The sequence below is a fragment of the Salmo salar genome, chromosome 02, assembly GCF_965601325.2.
Source record: "Salmo salar chromosome 02, fSalSal1, whole genome shotgun sequence".
In the NCBI taxonomy this organism is placed as follows: Eukaryota; Metazoa; Chordata; class Actinopteri; order Salmoniformes; family Salmonidae; genus Salmo; species Salmo salar.
Window position 1 is genome coordinate 62,638,008 of NC_138292.1, and position 25,374 is coordinate 62,663,381.

Here is a 25,374-nt window from a genome sequence, read left to right on the forward strand (position 1 = left end):
ACAATGTTGCGATTGTTTGTGAGAATGCCAACTGGTGTGGTTCCCGTGGGGGAAAGATTCTATTGGGGAAAGGTTCCTGTGGGGGTTGCCATGGAAGCCAAGAAGGGGAGTTGAGCTGTGTGTGTGTGTGTGTGTGTGTGTGTGTGCTCAAACACACATGCATGTGGGGGTCTGGGAGAGGAAGTGTGTCCATCTGATGAATGGGCATGTGCCTGAACTCAATTTTATACACTAATTGTAGTCTCACACATTTATTTCTAATGACTGGTCATTTCTGACCAGGAACACCAAAAAGTTAAATAAAACACCCAAAGTGTATTGAAAATCATCTAAATGTATTTTGTGTGTTCAGATGCCCTGTGTGGACAAAGTCATGGAATCTTATGACAATCAGATTCCATTACATTTTTTCAGAGAGAGAGAACTTGTAAATTGGTCCAATTCGACCAGAACACAACAGGAGTGTTAAACCAGTTGTAACATTTTATTTTGAAAGAGACTTTTAATTTGAAGGATAGGGGGCGGTACACAGAACCAGGAAGTTAACATTTTGTTATGACAGGTCATGTAAAATGAACTTTGAGTCCAATGTTTGTTTTATTAGACTTACGTAATAATTAGGGTCATTTGGACCACAATGGCTGAATGCAAGAAAGAACACGGGTAAGCTTCCACTAGTGTCAGTTGTAGATGTGTTGTTCAACTTGTTGGCCATGCCCCTCGCGGTGTCATTTCGTTCTACAATTGTAGTCACACTATCCAGCCAGCATATGCTACAATTTTTCATATTGTACAAAGTGAAAGACCAAACTGTTTCCCACGACTCGTTACAATCGCGACATCGTTACAATGGCCTATCGTGACAATATACTTGCAGGTTACTGTAACAAGGTCTTGTTTGACATGTTTGTCTTGACAATGTTTTTTTCTGTTGTGAAAATGTCTGTCCGTTAATTTAACTATAGCTAAATGGCATGTCTTACATTTTTATAGGGAATGTGGGAAAGGCTGTTTCGTTGATTCAGTGATTCATGTGGATGTCAAGGTATGACAAAGTTAAAGTATAATTTTGTTAGTACATTTTACATATATTTGTAGCCCATTGCTGACTAGTACAGTAGGTTTCTGCACTGAGTGTACAAAACATTAGGCTCACCTGCTCTTTCCATGACATAGACTGACCAAGTGAATCCAGGTGAAAGCTATGATCCCTTATTGATGTCACTTGTTAAATCCACTTCAATCAGTGTAGATGAAGGGAAGGAGACAAGTTAGACAAGGATATTTAAGCCTTGATAAAATTGTGACTTGGATTGTGTGCCATTCAGAGGGTGTTTGTTTAAACGGGGTATGGTAGTAGGTGCCAGGCGCACCGGTTTGAGTGTCAAAAACTGCAACGCTGCTGGGTTTTTCACGCTCAACAGTTTCCTGTGTGTATCAAGAATGGTCCACCACCCAAAGGACATCCAGACAACTTGACACAACTGTGGGAAGAATTGGAGTCAACATGGGCCAGCATCCATGTGGAACGCTTTTGACACCTTATAGAGCCATGCTCTGACGAATTGAGGCTGTTCTGAGGGAAAAGGGGGTGCAATGCAATATTAGGAAGGTGTTCCTAATGTGTTGGACATTCATCACAGTATGTCCAGGCAGTATGCTTATGGCTCCTGATAGCCTAGTTGAATTAATTGTTGAACATTAAGTTGAACATTAACCTGAGATTGATCATCGTGGAATGAGATGCAGCCAAGTAAAAAATGTGTAAGACTTTCATCATAAATCTTGATACAGTTGGTATTTTTAACCTTCCCTCAGGACTACTATGGGAAGACCCTGAAGAAAACGTCTGACCTGAAGAGTAATGCCTGCTTAGCCCCGTCTCAGGCCATCCCAGCCTTCATCCTCAAGGCTCTGAAGAAGATCCATCCTGAAGTCACAGCCAAGTGGGTTCACTGTTGTAACATTGTACTTACAATGTAATTACATTTTGATAACATCAGTGAGTCATTTTCACACAGTTGCATGTCTGTGTCTTTCTGTCTCTGTCGGTCTGTGTCTGCCTGCTTGCCTGTAGATTGTTAAGGATACGATTGTTGTGAATAAGATTGTTGAATCATCCATGAATAACTGTGATACTTGATTCAATACACTCACCATGTAGCCCTTGACCTGCTGTTGTTCTGTCAGGTACTATGGGTGTGGGCTGGTGGTCCCAGAGTGTCTGGAGGGCTGCAGACTGCTGGACCTGGGCAGTGGCAGTGGGCGAGACTGCTACATGCTCAGCCAACTGGTCGGGGAGAAGGGCCACGTCACAGGCATCGACATGACTGAGGATCAGGTACACAACAGTGTGCTGTGGTGGTGACCATTCAATTAAAATGTTTTTAATATCATAAGGGGCAATTGCTGAACACAACACTTTGTGTTGCTTGTTTACAGTGCCTTGCAAAGGTATTCATCCATTTGGCATTTTTCCTATTTTGTTGCATTACAACCTGTAATTTAAATGGATTTTTATTTGGATTTCATGTAATGGATATACACAAAATAGTTCAAATTGGTGAAGTGAAATGTAAAAAATTACTTGTTACAAAAAATTCAAAAAAATAAAAAATGGAAAAGTGGTGCGTGCATATGTATTCACCCACTTTGCTATGAAGCCCCTCAATAAGATCTGGTGCAACCAATTGCCTTCAGAAGTCACATAATTAGTTAAATAAAGTCCACCTGTGTGCAATCTAAGTGTCACATGATCTGTCACATGATCTCAGTCTATTTACACCTGTTCTGAAAGGCCCCAGAGTCTGCAACACCACTAAGCAAGGGGAACCACCAAGGAAGCGGCACTATGAAGACCAAGGAGCTCTCCAAACAGGCAAGGGACACAGTTGTGGAGAAGTACAGATCAGGGTTGGGTTATAAAAAAATATATGAAACTTTGAACATCCCACAGCGCACCATTAAATCCATTATTAAAAAATGGAAAGAATATGGCACCACAACAAACCTGCCAAAAGAGGGCCGCCCACCAAAACTCACAGACCAGGCAAGGAGGACATTAATCAGAGAGGCAACAAAGAGACCAAAGACAACCCTGAAGGAGCTTCAAAGCTCCACAGCAGAGATTGGAGTATCTGTCCATAGGACCACTTTAAGCTGTACACTCCACAGGGCTGGGCTTTATGGAAGAGTGGCCAGAGAAAAGCCATTGCTTAAAGAAAAAAAATAAGCAAGCACGTTTGGTGTTCGCCAAAAGGCATTTGGGAGACTCCCCAAATATATGGAAGAAGGTACTCTGGTCAGATGAGACTAAAATTGAGCTTTTTGGCCATCAAGGAAAACGCTATGTCTGGTGCAAACCCAACACCTCTCATCACCCCGAGAACATCATCCCCACAGTGAAGCATGGTGGTGGCAGAATCATGCTACGGGGATGTTTTTCATCGGCAGGGACTGGGAAACTGGTCAGAATTGAAGGAATGATGGATGGCGCTAAATACAGGGAAATTCTTGAGGGAAACCTGTTTCAGTCTTCCAGAGATTTGAGACTGGGACTGAGGTTCACATTTCAGCAGGACAATGATCCTAAGCATACTGCTAAAGCAACACTCGAGTGGTTTAAGGGGAAACATTTAAATGTCTTGGAATGGCCTAGTCAAAGCCCAGACCTTAATCCAATTGAGAATCTGTGGTATGACTTAAAGATTGCTGTATACCAGTGGAACCCATCCAACTTGAAGGAGCTGGAGCAGTTTTGCCTTGAAGAATGGGCAAAAATCCCAGTGGATAGATGTGCCAAGCTAATAGAGACATACCCCAAGATACGTGCAGCTGTAATTGCTGCAAAATGTGGCTTTACAATGAATTGACTGGGGGTGTGACTAGTTATGCACGCTCAAGTGTTCTGTTTTTTTTGTCTTATTTCTTGTTTGTTTCACAAGAAAAAATATTTTGCATCTTCAAAGTGGTAGGCATGTTGTGTAAATCAAATGATACAAACCCCCCCCAAAAATACATTTTAATTCCAGGTTGTAAGGCAACAAAATAGGAAAAATGCCAAGGAGGGTGAATACTTTCGCAAGTCACTGTATGTATGTGCAAGCCAAATTCCCCTTTTTTTCTGTTCTTGTTTTGGAGTGCTGTTTCGGTCCTGGGAACACATACGTTTTTCTTTCTTTATAGCTTGAGGTTGCCAGAAAGTACGTGGACCACCACACGCAGGAGTTTGGATACGAGAAGCCCAACGTGGACTTTGTTCAGGGCTACATCGAGGCTCTAAAGGAGGCTGGACTCAAGGAGAACTCCTTTGATATCATCATGTAAGATGCCATTGTTGGTTGTTTGTTTACCCTTGAAAGATTACAGTTCATTTTTACAGTAATATCATAGTGATTAGAGTACGGTGAGGGTTCATTATTTGCCCCTTTTGTTGTGCGACAGATCCAACTGTGTGGTGAATTTGTCCCCAGACAAGAGAAAAGTATTGAGTGATGCTTACCGCGTGCTGAAGGTACACTGTGTGCTATACTATATCATGTACAAATCAGGTAATTACAACCAACAAAACTTCAATGAACCCTTTCAAGCTTGTAAGGGAGGTCCATGTCATGTTCCAGTCCTTAGAAGTAAAATGCTGTTACTGTACTTAAACGTGTCAGTAAAAAGTAATTAAGAAAGAGAATCCTTGCTTGGTAACATTGAAACGCAGAAGACACATTTCAGTTGACTGCATCGTTGTACAACTGACTAGGTATCCTCCTTTCCCTTTCTTTCACTTCTTCTAAGCGTGCATACTAAAGATGTTTGCTACTTTCTCTGGTCGTCAGGATGGAGGAGAGCTGTACTTCAGTGATGTCTATAGTAGCAGTAAGCTCTCCGATGAGATCAAGAATCACAAAGTCCTGTGGGGTATGTATGTCTACTAAGCAGCTTCTGTATTACATTTCACACTGTTTTAGACTGGTTCTAGCTGCTATTTATATGTGTAGTACCATCAACAGTTAATGACCTAGGTGAACTGTAGATGTTAATGCTGTCGTTAGGGGAGTGTTTAGGCGGAGCGCTTTGGTGGGAGGACCTAGTGCGATTGGCTCAGGAGGTGGGATTCAGCCCCCCGCGGTTGGTCACGGCCAATGTCATCACCGTGGACAACATGGAACTGGAGGCCATCCTAGGTGAGATGTGTTGACTCGTCTTAAACATGAGACGGTGACATTTTTCCCATCAGCTCTTAACCATATAAGTTACCATATAGCGGTTACATTGTTATAACATACTGGGTCTATAGCATTGATACATGGGACCCCACATTTTTAAGATTGACTGTTCAAAACGTTGATATTTCCTCTGGAATTACAGGTGACTACAAGTTTGTCTCTGCCACCTACCGTCTCTTCAAGATCCCCAAAATCTCTAACAAAGGCTCTCTGGTCATATACAATGGCAACATCACTGGTTTTGAGGAGAGTCTGGAGTTTGACTCTCAGTACACGTTCAAGGTTTGTACAAGATACTGTTTTGTGTTTTTCTGCCAAATGGAGTTAGGCTTTGCTCCTCTCCAATATGAGTATGTTTGTGTTGTATGGGGAAGTTAAAAGCAGAGCAGAAAACACATTTCCCATGTAACAGTTTGGCAAATAGATATTGGATCATATTGATCCTAGATCTGTGCCCGGTGTGTTTTCCACGGGAGTGTGTTTTCCACGGGAGTGTGTTTTTCCACGGGACTGTGTTTTCCACGGCAGTGTGTTTTCCACGGCAGTGTGTTTTCCACGGGAGTGTGTTTTCCACTGGACTGTGTTTTCCACGGCAGTGTGTTTTCCACGGCAGTGTGTTTTCCACGGCAGTGTGTTTTCCACGGCAGTGTGTTTTCCACGGGAGTGTGTTATACGCAGTGAGTAATATTTGTGTGTCTCACCCAGGTGGATGAGGTAGTGGAGGTGGATGGAGAGGTGGCCAGCATCCTCAGCCACTCCAGGTTTGCTGAGGAGTTCACTTTCCAACCGCCCGGGTTACCTGCTGGATGTAGTGTAAGGAAACCCAAGGTTTGTACCAATACCAGGACAATTGCACCTAATGTGTCATAATACTCTGAGTTTTAGATGTGGTTGCAGGGTGTGTGTATAAATGTCATGATGTGTGTGTATAAAGTTCATGACGCATCCACTGACACCGTCCCACTGTGAATTCCAAATTGACCCCTAGCCCCTACGCATGCACACAGACACACACACACACACACACACACACACACACACCAAGGTCAAGCAGATGTGCTGCAGTCACAACTAGGCTGCGTTAAAGTCCTGCTGGGAACCTTTAACCAGGAAGGAATGCATGTCCTCCCGTCAGCCAATGGAATGTCTCAATGTCTTCTTATCATGGTCCCTCATGGTCACTGAAACCACACACACACATTAGCGCAAGCACAAAACACACACACACTGAGGACTATATTTGGTTTGATTATGTTTCCTACAATTTGAATCTTTTCATACTCCCTACACATTCTTCAGGCTGTGGGTGTTCAGTTTAGCCTTGGTCGTAAGGAGGCTGAGGCTGGTTGAGGTCTCATCCAGGTTGTATTCTCGTGACAAGTTTTACAATTCTTTATACACAGTATTATAACCGCATCATAATGCATTACACCTGTTGTCTGTCAGTAAAGGGTTACCAGTAGCTTTGAGACACAACATCAGTAGTCTGTGTATTGGTTGGACTCCCTGAGTTGTGCATCGTTCTGGTGGTTGGCGACGGACAATAACCATTCCACATTATAGCCGGATTCACCTACAACAAAACGGTTTCCTGTCAACAAAAGCATATGTATAATCTCCAGGAACTCTACTTACCAGACATAAAGTGAAATGTGTCCCTCGCTATCAAATAAACATCTGAATCCAACTTTTGTCCAAACCGCATCATATTCCTGCTGTGTGAACAGTGGTAGATTTCGTGGGAGGAAGTCTTGTGTGAAGGGAGGGGTCAAACTTGGAAGGAATATGGTGCGGTTCGAGTAAAAGTTGTATTCTGATGTTTATTTGATAGCGAGGGACTTATTGCACTTTATGTTTGGTAAGTAGAGTTCCTAGTGATTATACCTATGCTTTTGTTGACTGGAATTTTACGGGGGTGTAGCTGGCTATAATGTGGAATGGTTATTTTCTGTCGCCAACCACCAGAACGACAACTCAGGGAGTCCAACCAGTACACAGACTACTGATGTTGTGTCCCAAAGCTACTGGTAACCCTTTACTGAGAGACAACAGGTGTTGTGTCCCAAAGCTAGTTACCAGGTACTTTATTTAGTTTGCTCCTAACTCTAGTTTAGATTATTATTATCTCTACCTTTTACACTCTCTGTTGCAAGTGAACTCAAAGGGCAAACCGATCTGGGCCTGTATCCACAAAGCATCTCAGTGTAGTAGTGCTGATCTAGGATCTGTCCATATAATCTTATCTTATAATGACCTAAAAGGCAAAAACTGATCCTAGATCAGCATTCCTCCTCTGAGATGCTTTGTGGATACGGGCCCAGGTCATGATCTCATGCCGTAATAAACTGTATGGAAAGTATGTACAGCATCTACAAGCTACAGCTTCAGGCAAACGGTGAAAAGATAAACTAATGGCAGATAAAAAACATATTGCATAGTCACAAATACCGATCCAGGGTAGCTGACAGCAGTTGCATAATATGACTCAACATGGAGCTTGATATGTAATGTGATTCATATTATTGAAATGGTATTTCTCTGTAATTAACTTCAAATATTGCTGAATTGACTGGAGGTTATATGGAATGGACCCTAACCTTGTAAGATAGTAGAGTTATTATCATATAAGGTTATTACATAACGCACTACCATGACGTTGTGTAAATATGGCATGCAGTGTTTTTCAGTGATTTTCCAGGGAAACCCTGTGCTGTCTGTCATGCTGTGTGTCATTGCAGGTGGGCACGGTGAATCCCTTTGAACTGGTGCTGCAGCTGGGGAGTGCAACTGTCTCTTCTGCCACAGGGGGGTGCTGTGGTGCAGAGTCATCCTTTTGCAAGTGATGGGGTAGCCAAGATATGAGAGAGACACAGAGAATGATTTTACTGTGTATGAATGAACAATAATTGTAATTCATGTCAAACTATGGATTTTTGTCAAGCCTTAAGTTAGGCTCATGTGTTAATTGTATAACTGTGTGAATATTATCATAATCCAAACACATTTCCGGCAGTGAAGAAGTGGTCAGCGTGTCTCTCTTTAATGAAGTTGGCCTTAGATTTCAAGATGGGTGTGTGGGAGAGAAATGCAAAAAATATATCCACGGCAGTGGAGGCTGGTGTGAGGAGCTATTGGACGATGTGCTCATTCTAATGGCAGAAATGGAATGGAACGGTATCAAACATCGCTAATATGGAAACTACGCTTGACTCCGTTCCATTAATACCATTCCAGCCATTACAATGAGCCCGTCCTTCTATATCTCCTTCTACTAGCCTCCACTGATCCACAGGGGAAAGCACACTCGGGATATCAGTTATATTCTTAGTATTTTCATTTCATTCATAAACACCCAAAGTTTCGACTAGGTATTTTTCAAGGGTGTGCTTTGTGAGGAAACTCCTGCAGTCTGTATTCATACAAGTTCAAGTGAACAACGGGTGGCAACAATTAGTCATTTCAATTAGACAATTGGTTAGCAATCAAGTCTCAATTGACAATATATTTCTATATTTCTATAAGGTATACATATTAGACAACACATTTAGACAGAATCATAGGTCAACATGATATACACTGAGTGTACAAAACATTAAGAACAGCTTCCTAATATTGAGTTGCATCCTAACAGCCTCAATTCATTTCGGCATGGACTCTACAAGGTGTTGAAGGCGATCTACAGGGATGCTGGCCCATGTTGACTTCAATGCTTCCCACCATTGTATCAAGTTTCTACTTGTGTGCATGTACTGACATGTATGTGTAACTGATAGACTCATACACCATACATGTTAATGTTCTTAAATGTATGTAAATTGTATTTTGTCTGTAATGTCTTTTTCATTGTCTGTCAGACCCCAGTAAGACTACCTGTCGCCATTGGCTATTTGGGATCCTAAAAAATCAACATCAAATCAAGTTAGCTGGATGTCCTTTGGGTGGTGGATCATTATTGATACACACAGGAAACTGTTGAGTGTGAAAAACCACCATGGTGTGCCTGGCACCTACTACCATACCCCGTCCAAAGGCATCTTGTATTGCCCATTCACCCTCTGAATGGCACACATACACAATCCATGTCTCAAGGCTTAAAAATCCTTCTCTAACTTGTCTCCTCCCCTTCATCTCCACTGATTGAAGTGGATTTAACAAGTGACAATAAGGGGTCATAGCTTTCATCTGGATTCTATGTCAAGGATGGGAAACTTTGACTCATCATGAGGGGCTGCAGTGGCTAGTGGGTCTGCGACACAGGAGGTTGGTGGCACCTTCATTTGGGAGGACGGGCTCGTGGTAATGACTGGAGTAGAATCAGTGGAATGGTATCAAACACTTGGTTTCCAGGTGTTTGATGCCATTCCATTTGCTCCTATGAGCAGTATTCCACTCAACAGCCTCCACTGGTCTGCATACCCACATCCATAACCCCCTCCCCACCTTTCGGGCAAAACATTTTATCAGCCCCATTCATGAGAGCTGAAGATAAAAAAATAAAATAAAAAATGTTTTTGAAGTTAATTTCCTGCAATTCTGCACGTTTTGCCATTGGGCGTAGAGAACACGTTGCCGTGAACGTATTGCAATTTTAGAACTAATTTCATGTAATTCTACTCATTTTGTCATGGGGTGGAGAGAAATTTGAAGTTTTACAGCTAATTTCCTGCTATTCTACACATGTTGTCATAGGGTGGGGCAAATGTTTAGCTGATGATCAATGTGCCCCACGCCGGTTAGTAATTCGACCATGCTTACAACACGTTTAGATAGCTGGCCACTAGACTCATTTAACAATCAAACAAACGGAGCTGACATGGGGTAAGTGAGTGACTGCTGATGCACAACCAAATGTCGAAATTGCACCTTGTGTGTTCTATTATTCTAACTCTCAACAGTATGTTGAGACCCCGACTGAGTTATTTTTTTTAAACAGTTCCGCAGGCCTACAAAAGGGCCGCATGCAGCCAGTTGCACGTCCCTGGTCTATTTCATTGGAAGAGCAGGTGTTCATAATATTTTGTAAACCATTTTATCAAATAAAATAACATTGTATTGGTCGCATACAAATATTTAGCAGATGTTATTGCTGGTGTAGCGAAATGCTCCCATGACTTGTGCAAAGGCCAAACAATATTGATACAAATAAATCTAAACAAAACATGGCTGTGATACAGTAGGCTAAATGTTTTTTAAATCCAAAAGAGATCGACTTCCTCATTACGTCCTTAGGGGAGACAGTGTCCAGGTAGTGGATCAAGAAGCATTATCGTTTTACTAGTTTTACCATTAGCCAGTTCTTGAGAATTTGTAGGAACTGCTCATCCATATCTGTATGTGAGACAAACACTGCTGCTTTGTCCTCCCGCTTCCAGGAACAGGGATACAAGGACACCTGGATAAAGACGGCCTACAATCGGGCAAAAGACACAGAGAGATCAATTGCTGAGGCATGCACAAAATTGAGAAAAAAATATTTGTGTGTTTTCACTTCTACCTTTACACCGCTCTTTAGCAATTATGAACATTTTAAATAAACATTGGCACATATTGACGTCTGATTCCAAATTAAAATATGTAGGCTATTCAAAGACCCACCCCTGTTCGCCTATAGGAGAGCACGCAATCTCAGAGATGCACTGCTCCAATCAGATGTGGGTGCGCGTCTACAGCCCAACTGCGCACTGTTGGACACAGTCCCTGCTACAACTACATCCACTGTCATAACACCTATAGACTAGTTAGCTGACAACGTCTAGCTGACAACGTCTAGAAAACTTTGCGCGCGCTTCAAAGGCGCAGAAGTCCATGTGTTGTTATGGTTCTGGATGGCCAGATAGCTAGCAAAAATGACAAGACACTGCCCTGTGGTGAATTGTAAGTGGCTCGTTTCTGCTAGTTGTTTCTTGTTCTTGATACCAGGTATTTTTGTTGTTGTTGGTTATCTGACTGTCACCTCAATGCTGACATGGCTACAATTGGCTATCTACCTAACCAACAACTGTAACAATGTATTTGAGAGATAACAAGTGTTCATGGAGAAACTTTATTTATGTTTTCAATAAATATTGGCGACTAACTGTAGTTTACACGTTGTCAACAATCTAAGCCAACCCTGTCGGTTTTTCCCCATAGTTGTGCAGGCGTCGGTTTTGTTGATAAACAACCAGCCCCTGAAGAGCACGGAAATATTCCATCACCCAAAAACAGGGGGAAAAAACATATCTGTAGTAGAAACATATGTGCTTCATCTGATGTTGTTTATTTGCTTTGTTCCATGTTCTGATATGTCAGGCAGAATAGGCCTATTATCCATGAGTTGACGTCTGTGCCTTTGTCATCATAATCCCCGATTGGACAGATAATGACTCGTCTACCTCAATGTGATATTGTAATACTATCCTACCTATCCCTCCGTTTTTAAAATGATGCCCAATGCCTACTTTGTGAAAGTAGCCCATTGAAATGTGATTCATGCATAACACCGCATCATGCGTGGGCTAAATTGCCTATTAATGATGGGTGATTAATTCATGAATTTGCACACTTTGTTTGATATACCGAATTATCTTCACACCAGAACATTGTAGGCTACAGTATTCAAAATAAAATGTCTTATACATGCGTCTAGGCATTTTGCGTAATTATTTGTTTATTAGGCTAATATTACGCATGGTAATTACTGTACGTTTTGTCTATCTATATCATTTCCAATGCCTATCATGCATTTGTATTGGTTTGGTTGGTCAACCAACCCCCCCTACAATTAGGCTTTGCAGATCATCTTTAAATAGCCTACAAGACATACCATACCCTAAGCTAAAAAATGCATTGTGATTGCTTGTTTGGTCATCTTAAGGAACTCATCTAAAATGCACAAAGAATGTCACAGAGCCTAAAAGCATGCATTCCATTCAGCCCGCTGAATCAACTCTCTCCCTCTACCTCTCGCTCTCCTCTGCAATGGAGAGAACATTGCATAATGACGCACCATTCACTCCCCTCAGATAAATCAAATATTATGGATCTACCCACCAATTCATTATTTATTGGTTGCCTCTGAAATCCATCTGAAAAAGTCACGAGGAAAGTGTCTTGGGCTTTTTTTGCGTGAGGTGCGCTTGTTTTGGAATTTCATTCGTTGGAGCTGCGGCGAAAACTCCGCCCCCGTCCAACTGCCGCACTGGATTGGGTGCTACCGTCGTCTGTCTCCGGGACATCAGGGGAGGCACGAGTTCGCTCTAGGAGTAATCAGTTTCGGACGCGTAGTGGAACCAAGCGCTTGGGTCCCCGATGCTGCACAAATCACGGCGACCCCCGGTGGAGATGAAGGCGGACTCCGATTGGCTCTGATTTTTAAAAGCCCTTTTCATTCAGGAGGTTGCCCATTATCAACATGGCTGAGCCGTCGGCCCCAGTACCCTTTGCAAAAATGGCGTCACTTAGCCGGGTTCGAGCTCTGACGATGATTTTCTTAACTGTCAGCGGTTGTTTGGTCACCTCGATAAGTGGCAAGGAAGGAGGGGTAGAGTCGGACACGGTTATCATCGGGCTCCGGTTGGAGGACACGGACGACATTTCCTTTATGGATAGGGGCTACCTACGGGTGAGTGAACGGTCTCGTGTCAAATTGAGGGTCTACGGGCAAAACATAAACAACGAGACCTGGTCCAAAATTGCATTTACGGAACACGAGCAGATCCGACCAGCCGGGGACATCGACAGCTTGTCGGGGGACAACGGGAGCAAAGAGGATACGTCCGCGCATCCCTGCGGTATCAGGACCTCGGATATAATCATCTTGCCCAACATCATTCTAAGTCGCAGAACGTCGGGAGTAGTTGAAATCGAGGTCAAACCCCTTCGAAAAACCGAGAGGAGTAAATCTTATTACCTGTGCATCGCCACCTCAACACCTGCCCACCACGCCGCCGGCCTGCACGACCCATGGACCGAAAACACCTGGATTTACCACGACGGAGATGACACTAAAGTGATAGTTGTGGAGGAGAAGAGGTTTCTGCTTCCCTTCTGGCTTCAAGTCATCTTTATTTCCATGTTGCTGTGTCTGTCAGGCATGTTCAGCGGGTTGAACTTAGGACTGATGGCACTGGACCCAATGGAGCTCCAAATCGTACAGAATTGTGGCACAGAGATGGAGAAGAATTATGCCAAAAAGATAGAGCCAGTTAGGAGCCAAGGGAATTACCTGCTTTGCTCACTTCTCCTAGGCAACGTGCTCGTGAATACAACTCTAACTATCTTATTTGATGATATTGCAGGTTCTGGGCTGATAGCTGTGGTGATGTCAACTATTGGAATTGTCATCTTTGGAGAGATTGTCCCTCAAGCCATATGCTCAAGACATGGCCTTGCCGTTGGAGCCAACACCATTTTCCTCACCAAGTTTTTCATGCTGCTCACCTTCCCCGCGTCATACCCAGTGAGCAAACTTCTAGATTACCTTTTGGGCCAAGAGATAGGCACTGTGTACAACCGCGAGAAGCTTTTGGAGATGCTCCGAGTCACGGATCCGTACAATGATCTGGTCAAAGAGGAGTTGAACATCATTCAGGGCGCCTTGGAGCTACGGACTAAGACTGTGGAGGACGTGATGACCCCGCTAAGAGATTGTTTTATGATTCCAGGTGATGCTATCCTCGACTTCAACACCATGTCTGAAATCATGGAGAGCGGCTACACGCGCATCCCCGTGTTCGAGGGCGAGAGGTCCAACATTGTGGATCTATTGTTCGTGAAGGACCTGGCGTTTGTCGACCCAGATGATTCTACGCCGCTGAAAACCATCACTAAGTTTTACAGCCATCAGCTGCATTTTGTGTTCAATGACACCAGGCTGGATGCCATGCTGGAGGAGTTCAAGAAAGGTGAGAGGGGTTTCATTTTTTTATTGGCTCGACTGTATCCTGTCAATCAAATGATCATGCCATTTCAAGAGAAATGTGGGATGACTGTTCCATCATGGCTTTCATTTGGCATGTCTATCATCGGAACACAGACTGATTATATAGTAACCTGGAGAGACAAGTGTTGCTATGCATTAGTAAGCAGTAAAATTCACTGTATTACATCTCCACTGTAGATTTCTATTCATGTCAACGTATTTATGGCATTTTATAGTTAGGGAAAACATCACAATCTTCAATCAGGAGGTATTTGCCTCTGGGAACAACACTGTCCCAGTTCCAAAGCTGTATGTATAATGTCACACACTTGACATAATAATATCCAGGTCAGATCCCCTACTATGATAATACTATGACATCATAGAGAGCTCAAAGACCATTTCCCTCTGGAAGATGATCAAGTAATGTGTGTCTTACTGTCTAATAACAGATTACTGTCATTTAAAACTTGACTGAGACACATGAATGACCTCATAGCGCAGATGGCCTGCTGTCCTTGATGGTGTCTCCTTGATGCCCCAAGTGTCTCAAGTGTGTAAACAAAGATGTTAAGCCGAAAACCGACTTTCAGGAAGATGGAGTGTGGCGTTGCTCCATCAGGAAGGGTGTCACAAAAAATCCCAGATACAATAAAAAAAAAAGAGGTGAGGTGGGGTGGGGTGGGGAGGAATGGCATCCTAAAGTAGCTGGCTGCCATTCCTTGCCAGGTATGTAAGAGCGCAGTTGTTGTCACCTCTTGGGTCATTTCCTGCAAAGAAAAGGTGGAGAGGGGGAATGTTCATGTTATCTTTCACCATCACTTCCATTCCTCGTTAATGTTCACACGGTTCCCCTCTCTCTCTCTCTCTCTCTCTCTCTCTCTCTCTCTCTCTCTCTCCACCCCTCTCCCCCTCTCTGGTTTGTGACTTGCATTAGGAAATTCATTCATGGGAATGGTAAAACCGCGTCAGTGCTAAGGTTATCAGGTGGGGGCATCTTGTTTGAGAACCTGCTTAAATCCCCTCCTCTCCCTACTCTAAGTTGTGTGCATTGCCTCTGAATGATGGTGGTGATAACTCCCTTCGTCCTGCCCACTAGAATGCAGTCGTGTGATTAATGAATAACTCCTCTCTCTTAACACCCACGGAGTTAGACTTTATGACATAGTTACTCACTTTGTAAAGTTTTCGTTTTAATGTGAGTTTTGGTTTCGTCACAGTCTGACAGTGACAATCACACCTGTCTGTTGATAGCAGGAACGATATACGTTTTGATCAGGCAGCTTCTGTGCACACGGTTGTTACATCATTACGGTTGTTACATCATTACGGTTGTTACGTCATTACGGTTGTTACGTCATTACGGTTGTTACATCATTACGGTCGGTTGTTACATCATTACGGTTGTTACATCATTACGGTTGTTACATCATTACGGTTGTTACATCATTACGGTTGTTACGTCATTACGGTTGTTACGTCATTACGGTTGTTACATCATTACGGTCGGTTGTTACATCATTACGGTTGTTACGTCATTACGGTTGAGACATCATTACGGTTGTTACATCATTGTTACATCATTACGGTTGTTACATCATTACGGTTGTTACGTCATTACGGTTGTTACATCATTACGGTTGTTACATCATTACGGTTGTTACGTCATTACGGTTGTTACATCATTACGGTTGTTACGTCATTACGGTTGTTACATCATTACGGTTGTTACATCATTACGGTTGTTACATCATTACGGTTGTTACGTCATTACGGTTGTTACATCATTACGGTCGGTTGTTACATCATTACGGTTGTTACATCATTACGGTTGTTACATCATTACGGTTGTTTCGTCATTACGGTTGTTACATCATTACGGTCAGTTGTTACATCATTACGGTTGTTACATCATTACGGTTTTTACATCATTACGGTTGTTACATCATTACGGTTTTTACATCATTACGGTTGTTACCTTGGCGTGATCCTGGACAACACCCTGTCGTTCTCCACTAACATCAAGGCGGTGACCCGATCCTGTAGGTTCATGCTCTACAACATTCGCAGAGTACGACCCTGCCTCACACAGGAAGCGGCGCAGGTCCTAATCCAGGCACTTGTCATCTCCCGTCTGGATTACTGCAACTCGCTGTTGGCTGGGCTCCCTGCCTGTGCCATTAAACCCCTACAACTCATCCAGAACGCCGCAGCCCGTCTGGTGTTCAACCTTCCCAAGTTCTCTCACGTCACCCCGCTCCTCCGCTCTCTCCACTGGCTTCCAGTTGAAGCTCGCATCCGCTACAAGACCATGGTGATTGCCTACGGAGCTGTGAAGGGAACGGCACCTCCATACCTTCAGGCTCTGATCAGGCCCTACACCCAAACAAGGGCACTGCGTTCATCCACCACTGGCCTGCTGGCCCCCCTACCTCTGAGGAAGCACAGTTCCCGCTCAGCCCAGTCAAAACTGTTCGCTGCTCTGGCACCCCAATGGTGGAACAAGCTCCCTCACGACGCCAGGACAGCGGAGTCAATCACCACCTTCCGGAGACACCTGAAACCCCACCTCTTTAAGGAATACCTAGGATAGGATAAAGTAATCCTTCTAACCCCCCCCCCCCCCCCCCCTTAAAAGATTTAGATGCACTATTGTAAAGTGGTTGTTCCACTGGATATCATAAGGTGAATGCACCATTTTGTAAGTCGCTCTGGATAAGAGCGTCTGCTAAATGACTTAAATGTAATGTAAATGTTACGTCATTACAGTTGTTACATCATTACGGTTGTTACATCATTATGGTGGTTACATCATTACGGTTTTTACATCATTATGGTGGTTACATCATTACATCATTACGGTTGTTACATCATTACGGTTTTTACATCATTATGGTGGTTACATCATTACAGTTGTTAAATCATTATGGTGGTTACATCATTACATTTTTTACATCATTACGGTTGTTACATCATTACATTTTTTACATCATTACGGTTGTTACATCATTACGGTTTTTACATCATTATGGTTGTTACATCATTCCGGTTGTTACATCATTACGGTTTTTACATCATTATGGTGGTTACATCATTACAGTTGTTAAATCATTATGGTGGTTACATCATTACATTTTTTACATCATTACGGTTGTTACATCATTACAGTTGTTACATCATTACGGTTGTTACATCATTATGGTGGTTACATCATTACGGTTTTTACATCATTATGGTGGTTACATCATTACATCATTACGGTTGTTACATCATTACGGTTTTTACATCATTATGGTGGTTACATCATTACAGTTGTTAAATCATTATGGTGGTTACATCATTACATTTTTTACATCATTACGGTTGTTACATCATTACATTTTTTACATCATTACGGTTGTTACATCATTACGGTTTTTACATCATTATGGTTGTTACATCATTCCGGTTGTTACATCATTACGGTTTTTACATCATTATGGTGGTTACATCATTACAGTTGTTAAATCATTATGGTGGTTACATCATTACATTTTTTACATCATTACGGTTGTTACATCATTACATTTTTTACATCATTACGGTTGTTACATCATTACGGGTTTTACATCATTATGGTTGTTACATCATTCCGGTTGTTACATCATTCCGGTTGTTACATCATTACGGTTGTTACATCATTACGGTTGTTACATCATTACGGTTGTTACATCATTACGGTTGTTACATCATTACAAGGCTTAAAAAAGACTACTTACACTTTGTGGCCTATCATACTTAACTTTAAGACTGGTTGTGACCATGGTCATCTAGTCAATATGACTATGATTTCACTGAACTATAATGTCAATTAGGCATTTTATATTCATTATTCAATCGCTAGTGTTTGTTTTGGTTTATTGTAAAATCCGATTAATGAGAAGTAAATTAATGGAAAAAAATAATTGTGCTTGTCAAAGTAGCCTTGTTTGAAGGCTAATGTATAATATGTTACATATTATGCATATTCATTAATTTGGTCACATTAATTTGAAGGTTTCTGTCAGTGTTGAAAATCTTTACAGAAACCATGGTGTGATTACTTCAAATTAGGTTTCTATTAATATAGTGGACAACGGTATGCATTTGCATTGCGTAATGGATTCATTAATACATGGATATGATTAGTCGACTAGAAGGTGGTCAGAACAGAACAGCAGCTGCATTGATAATCTTATCTATTATAGGATATTGCTGACCTATGGCCAGTCCTTTAGACATCATCAGGTATCCCAGAACATGACCCATAAAACCCCCATTATCTACCACCACAGCTCTCATTCACTAAAGCTAACGGCCTGGCTCTTTTGCCTTCAGTTTTAAATACCAGCTTTACACAGCTGAAAATGCTATATTTTTTCTTATGGAAAATATATTTCACATCGGTTTAGATGGTACAGTGATTCTCTACACGATTCTTGCTTGTTTTGTCACAAACTGAAATTAGCCGAACTATTAGAATTATAGCAACCAGGAAATGGTGGAGCGATTTCTGCATAGTGCATCTTTAAGAACGGGAAGCATAGAAATTGTGCACATAGAACATATCTACCACTTCTTAGACTTGCTTTCAATGAGAATAACAGATCTATAACTCCTATTTCTGGGTGAATTTGGTTGGCTCACCAAAAAAGTTATATATTGCAGTTTTAAAGTTCTATATATAACCTTTTTGTAGATTGTACATATAGGTAAGGTACGTCAGACTAAACCCTAGTCCTCCTGGTTCCAGCCTCCCAGCAAGGCCACGAGGCCAGGTGCCAGTGCGGTCTTTGGGTTCCTGTTCTTGGCTCTGCTCCAGAGGGAACTCGCCTTCCTTCCGTCCAACCTCTGGAGCGGTTGTAAATCCTGAGGAAGGGAGGTCAAAGTTTCTCGTCAATCTGCCTCTAGTCACGGCACCACACTCGGTTCAAAGTGCTTTGTATTGTAAGTCATTGTTAATTAATTTGACTGCCTCTTGTGGAGCTGGTTGCTGCACAGCCGTCTGAAGTTGGGTTGAAGTAAGAAAGAAAAAAGCCTCCCACCACATCTGCTCCAACAGCTACATACTTTAGAGATACACTGGGTGGAAAAAACATTAGGAACACCTGCTCTTTCCATGGCATAGACTGACCAGGTGAATCCAGGTGAAAGCTATGATCCCTTACTGATGTCACTTGTTAAATCCACTTCAATCAGTGTAGATGAAGGAGAGGAGACAGGTTAAAGAAGGATTTTTAAACCTTGAGACAATTGAGACATGGATTGTGTATGTGTGCCATTCAGAGGGTGAATGGGCAAGACAAAAGGTTTAAATGCCTTTGAACGGGGTATGGTAGTAGGTGCCAGGCACACCGGTTTGTGTCAAGAACTCCACCGTTGCTGGGTTTTTCACGCTCAACAGTTTCCCGTGTGTATCAAGAATGGTCCACCATCCAGAGGACATCCAGCCAACTTGACACAACTGCGGGAAGCATTGGAGTCAACATGGGCCAGCATCCCTGTGGAACACTTTTGACACATTGTAGAGTCCATGCCCAGACGAACTGAGGTGTTCTGAGGATGGGGGGTGGGGGGGTGCGCAACACAATCTTAGGAAGGTGTTCCTAATGTTTGGTATACTCAGTGTAAAGCACATGAAAAGCGTAATTGGTTTTACTTTTGATCTCAGGTTTTTGAGCATTCTGAATTAGCCGTTTCTTGCTGGCTCTGTTTGTGGTTGAAGAGGATGCTTTCACTTTCTGCACTGCAACTGTAAAGTAAACCAGCTTCCACCTGAAGAGTGAGAAGGAGCACAAGAAACTCAAAAAGCCAGTGGTGACGTTTCTTAATACTATGCCCCCATGCTAAGGTTCAGGTTGGTGGCTTGACCTAAGCCACTATCGTCATCCTAGACCTTTAAATCGAGACAGACAACCCCTTGCAAACTTCTGAACCCCTTTGTTAGTTTCTGTTGGATTGCAACAATTTGTGACAATTAGCGACTAGTAGTGACACTTAGTGACAGTGACAATTAGCGACAATTAGAGACTGCTAGCCATACAGGAGATTAGGTGGTCAAGCAGCAGGAGTAGTGTGTTAATGAGTGGGTCAACGTGTGCCCTTTGGGATGAACCCATGTAGCACATACAGAATGGGGCCATTCACACTCATGTCCAGTCTTGTTTTTTGAACGAATGAATGTCACTCACTTGTTGCACCCCCTTTAAGTTTTACTAGTCTTATGTTGTCATATTTCATAAACACGTGACATATTTACAAAGGTAGATCGAGGTTTGTCTTCTGCTTGTGTTTTGAATCACACACACAAAATAGTAAGAATAAATCCAACTTAATGTTTCTGAAAATGTAAGATATTTCATATGAGGATAACCAAAGATAGAGAAAATGTATGTATTTAACTAATCAAAAGTCTGGTTTTATTCTACTTGCATTTCCTATCTCAAATCAAATCAAATGTTATTTCTCACATACACATGGTTAGCAGATGTTAATGCGAGTGTAGCGAAATGCTTGTGCTTCTAGTTCCGACCAAGCAGTAATATCTAACAAGTAATCTACCAATTTCACAACAACTACCTTATAGACACAAGTGTAAAGGAATGAATAAGAATATGTACATATAAATATATGAATGAGTGATGGTATAGAACGGCATAGGCAAGATGCAGTAGATGGTATAGAGTACAGTATATACATATGAGATGAGTAATGTAGGGTATGAAAACATTATATAAAGTGGTATTGTTTAAAGTGGCTAGTGATACATTTAATTACATCAAGATGGTAAGATGCAGTAGATGGTATAGAGTACAGTATATACATATGAGATGAGTAATGTAGGGTATGAAAACATTATATAAAGTGGCATTGTTTAAAGTGGCTAGTGATACATTTATTACATTAATTTTTCCATTATTAAAGTGGCTAGAGTTGAGTCAGCATGTTGGCAGCAGCCACTCAATGTTAGTGATGGCTGTTTAACAGTCTGATGGCCTTGAGATAAAAGCTGTTTTTCAGTCTCTCGGTCCCAGCTTTGATGCACCTGTACTGACCTCGTCTTCTGAATGGTAGCGGGGTGAACAGGCGGTGGCTCGGGTGGTTGTTGTCCTTGATGATCTTTTTGGCCTTCCTGTGACATCGGGTGGTGTAGGTGTCCTGGAGGGCAGGTAGTTTGCCCCCGGTGATGCGTTGTGCAGACCTCACTACCCTCTGGAGAGCATTACGGTTATGGGCGGAGCAGCTGCCGTACCAGGCGGTGATACAGCCCGACAGGATGCTCTCGATTGTGAATCTGTAAAAGTTTGTGAGTGTTTTTGGTGACAAGCCGAATTTCTTCAGCCTCCTGAGGTTGAAGAGGCTCTGCTGTGCCTTCTTCACCACACTGTCTGTGTGGGTGGACCATTTCAGTTTGTCCGTGATGTGTACGCCGAGGAACTTAACTTTCCACCCTCTCCACTACTGTCCCGTCAATGTGGAAAGGGGGGTGCTCCCTCTGCTGTTTCCTGAAGTCCACGATCATCTCTTTTGTTTTGTTGACGTTGAGTGTGAGGTTATTTTCCTGACACCACACTCCGAGGGCCCTCACCTCCTCCCTGTAGGCCGTCTTGTCGTTGTTGGTAATCAAGCCTACCACTGTAGTGTCGTCTGCAAACTTGATGATTGAGTTGGAGGTGTGCATGGCCACGCAGTCGTGGGTGAACAGGGAGTACAGGAGAGGGCTGAGAACGCACCCTTGTGGGGCCCCAGTGTTGAGGATCAGCGGGGTGGAGATGTTGTTACCTACCCTCACCACCTGGGGGCGGCCCGTCAGGAAGTCCAGGACCCAGTTGCACAGGGCGGGGTCGAGACCCAGGGTCTTGAGCTTAATGACGAGTTTGGAGGGTACTATGGTGTTAAATGCTGAGCTGTATTCGATGAACAGCATTCTTACATAGGTATTCCTCTTGTCCAGATGGGTTAGGGCAGTATGCAGTGTGATTGCGATTGCGTCGTCTGTGGACCTATTGGGGCGGTAAGCAAATTGAAGTGGGTCTAGGGTGTCAGGTAGGGTGGAGGTGATATGGTCCTTGACTAGTCTTTCAAAGCACTTCATTATGACGGAAGTGAGTGCTATGGGGCGGTAGTCATTTAGCTCAGCTACCTTAGCTTTCTTTGGAACAGGAACAATGGTGGCCCTCTTGAAGCATGTGGGAACAGCAGACTGGGATAAGGATTGATTGAATATGTCCGTAAACACACCAGCCAGCTGGTCTGCGCATGCTCTGAGGACGCGGCCGGGGATGCCGTCTGGGCCTGCAGCCTTGCGAGGGTTAACACGGTTAAATGTTTTACTCACGTTGGCTGCAGTGAAGGAGAGCCCACAGGTTTGGTATCGGGCCGTGTCAGTGGCACTGATTGTCCTCAAAGCGAGCAAAGAAGTTGTTTAGTCTGTCTGGGAGCAAGACATCGTGGACGGGACTGGTTTTTCTTTTGTAGTCCATGATTGATTGTAGAACCTGTCACTTACCTCTCGTGTCTGAGCCGTTGAATTGCGACTCCACTTTGTCTCTATACTGACGCTTAGCTTAGCTTGCTTAGCTTCCCACGTGGCTCAGTTTTTAGAGGATTGTGGGTAATTCAACATTTTTGATTTTATGATTATTTTACACAATGTTGTATGCATGTTTGAAGAAAGAAATGTATACTTCTATATTAGTATTAAGCAACTTGTTATGCCATGAGGTGTAATGGATAATAATGAACGGATATCAAATTTGTCAGGCAATATTACGTTCAATAATGAAACTTTTTACGGTAGAGGCAAATACAGTATCCTGCAATGTTTGATGCAGTGTAACCCCCATGCCTGCCATAATTCTGCACTAAACAGAACTTGAAACATCAAAAATAGTGTTTTCAACCTTTTCCGGAAGTGACCCCAGCCCCTGGCAAGGTGTTGCACAATGCTTGATCAATTGGTGTTACAACACACTGTGTCATGTTTCAAAACATCTCAGGTTGATGTGTTTCAATACCCCAGAAAAGTTAAGGTTTTGTCTCCTTTGAGTTGGTGGCAGCACAGTTGCCACTAGTTTTGGTATTACAAAGCACTTCATTTTAACGGTGTACTAGAGACTACATGAGCCCTGGCACGTATTGAACTAGTTCGCCCCTTTCCTGCAATATAGGCCAATCTATGCTTAATTCAGATTCAGCAGCCTCCACAGCCGCCTTTCTCCTTCCTTTTTGTCTTAAAGTGAAACTAACCTAGTTGATATTTAAGTATTTTAACACTTTCAGGGATATTTCTTCAGCGGACGCTTTTCGAATTCATATCATTTCACAAAAGTGGTTTTTCAATTCTCGGCAGCAAATAAAGCTGTGCTTGAGTGTTTGTTCACCTGGTAACAGTCCTTGTGCTTATAATGCCGAAGTAAGAGGTGGGATTAAATGGCATCATGTTGGCAGTTGGACAGGAAGGGCTCCTGGTGAGGGATACCCCTTTGAACACAGTGTGACTTTTCCTTCAAGACTCTTTACTTTATCTATTGATTACATGCTTCACCTTAATGTGGATTGGTTGTCTCGGTTTTAGTCACTCGTGTCTCACTAAACAAGAGTTCATTTTACCTCAGTTTTTTTTCTATGCAACTCAAACTAGGCATGTTTTGGCAGGCTTGAAGTGTTCAATGAAAGCATAGAACATACTGTAGCTAAATGATCGGTTTGAAGTAGTTCTGAGAATCAGACCTCGGTTCAAATACTTTTTGTTGTTTTAGTACTTTGAGTGTTTTCTTTAGCCTGCCTGGAGTGCCAGATTGGCATGGTTTGCAGTTATTGTGACTACTCTGTTGAACACAGGTCTGTTGAGAATAAATACACTTCTGTGATCAGTTTGTTTGAGCCGGTTGTGTTAAAAGCCAGGCTTTTCAAATGGCCTACATTCCTCAAATTCTAGTATAACATGGAGTAGACTTTTTAAAGGCCAGGTGCAGTCAAAAACTTGAGTTTCCTGTGTTTTATATCATTTTGAAAACGATGATAATGCCCTTTTAGTCGTAGAGCTGTTTCAATAGACCGCCTGAAATTTCATCCTGTTCTAGGGGATGGAGTTTTGACCTGCCTGGTGACATCGCCATGCGGTAAATTGGTTAAAAGACCAATAAGAAAGATAGTTCCAAACCTCTCTGCCAATAACAGCTAGTTTTCAGTTTTCCCCTCCCTGCCCAGACCACTCCCAGACAGTCCTAGCAAAATTCTTTCTTGAAAAACTTTTGCCCATTTGAATTGGAAATCTCTTACAGTAAGGTGCTTAGTTGTTAGACAGAAATCATTTGATGTTGAGATAAAATTGCATTGGACCTTTAAAACTGATTAGCAGTGTCACTGTTGAGGAGTATGGATCCAGCTTCCAGCCTCAGTGTGTTTCTGACTGCAACGTCTGTCTGATCTGCTATCACAACTTGTCTTCTTCATGTGTTTGAACACATCTTAAATGACTTCTCGTATTACAGTATTAAGGGCAGACGCAAACTCATACATTTACCGCTATTTTGTGTAGTCACGATTAATTGCGCTCTTTCCTAAAAAGCCATCCTTACCCAGAAGGCACTTGAGTATTGTTCCATTGTTGTTCCGTTGAAATATGTCAGTTGTTACTTAATGTCATTAATTACACAATAAGGTATTACTACTGTTCTTGTGATCCACGCATATAAACAGTCGTTAATCGGTCGTTAACCTGTGAAATTTGGCATGGGTTGAAAAAGCGTGATACTCCAAATTCGTCCTACTTGGCAGGCCTGTATTAGAAGCTGAGTTAGAAAATGAACATAATGCTTTAGCACTTCCGTACAGTACCTCCGCCGGCTCTTGAGAACGGTGGCGTACTCCCGTTGGAGATTCACCAATAGGAAATAATAGACAAGGGTATGATATGGCATATCTCATTTCCTCACCTGCTTATCCTGAAGGACTGGATAGATGCAGGCAATATGGCAGAGCCATACCGTTCCTGCCACAAACCAACTGAACTGAACCTGCGGTTGTCTATGTTCAAATGCCTTTTGATCCTAGCCTCTGTTGCACTTCCTCAAGATGTGGTCAATCCTCAAAATATTAGGGTTCTGCTTCTGTTCATTCCATTTCTTTTGATGCTGATGCATCAATGGAATTATTTTTATGGGATTGTAAGAGTCCGTCTCATGAATCAGACATTGTTCCTGTGTAGTGAACGGGGGTATTGAAACAGGT

The 25,374-nt window shown here is 42.5% G+C and overlaps 2 protein-coding genes across 5 annotated transcripts in view; both read left to right on the forward strand.

Annotated features, from left to right (window-relative positions):
- The first annotated feature begins 525 nt into the window (after positions 1-525).
- On the forward strand, positions 526-9,740 carry as3mt (arsenite methyltransferase). 2 transcript variants are annotated; one of them, XM_014178198.3, is made up of 11 exons: positions 526-663; positions 994-1,045; positions 1,819-1,979; positions 2,191-2,341; positions 4,186-4,322; positions 4,444-4,513; positions 4,830-4,911; positions 5,046-5,177; positions 5,362-5,501; positions 5,925-6,047; positions 7,958-9,740. In XM_014178198.3, the coding sequence occupies exons 1-11, from the start codon at positions 638-640 to the stop codon at positions 8,060-8,062; spliced, it is 1,179 nt and encodes a 392-aa protein (XP_014033673.3). In that variant the 5' UTR covers positions 526-637; the 3' UTR covers positions 8,063-9,740. The 2 variants fall into 2 exon arrangements, with proteins under 2 accessions (XP_014033673.3, XP_014033682.3); XM_014178207.3 differs by having other exon boundaries at positions 1,819-1,946.
- A 2,634-nt stretch (positions 9,741-12,374) lies between these two features.
- LOC106588670 (metal transporter CNNM2) overlaps positions 12,375-25,374 on the forward strand; it is a 58,587-nt gene continuing 45,587 nt past the window's right edge. The window contains exon 1 of one of the 3 annotated variants that reach the window (XM_045707197.2): positions 12,375-14,104. In XM_045707197.2, the coding sequence (XP_045563153.1) occupies positions 12,613-14,104 (1,492 nt within the window). In that variant the 5' untranslated portion in view covers positions 12,375-12,612. The remainder of the gene's footprint in view (positions 14,105-25,374) is intronic. The other 2 variants (XM_014177888.3, XM_014177898.3) reach the window with 2 other exon arrangements.

Bases quoted from the DNA above. Each gene is read 5' to 3' on its own strand.
- as3mt (XM_014178198.3), top strand. From the start codon at position 638: ATGGCTGAATGCAAGAAAGAACACGG. The intron at 2,342-4,185 runs GTACACAACAGT...CTTTCTTTATAG, and splicing joins TCGACATGACTGAGGATCAG to CTTGAGGTTGCCAGAAAGTA. The intron at 5,178-5,361 runs GTGAGATGTGTT...CTGGAATTACAG, and splicing joins GGAACTGGAGGCCATCCTAG to GTGACTACAAGTTTGTCTCT.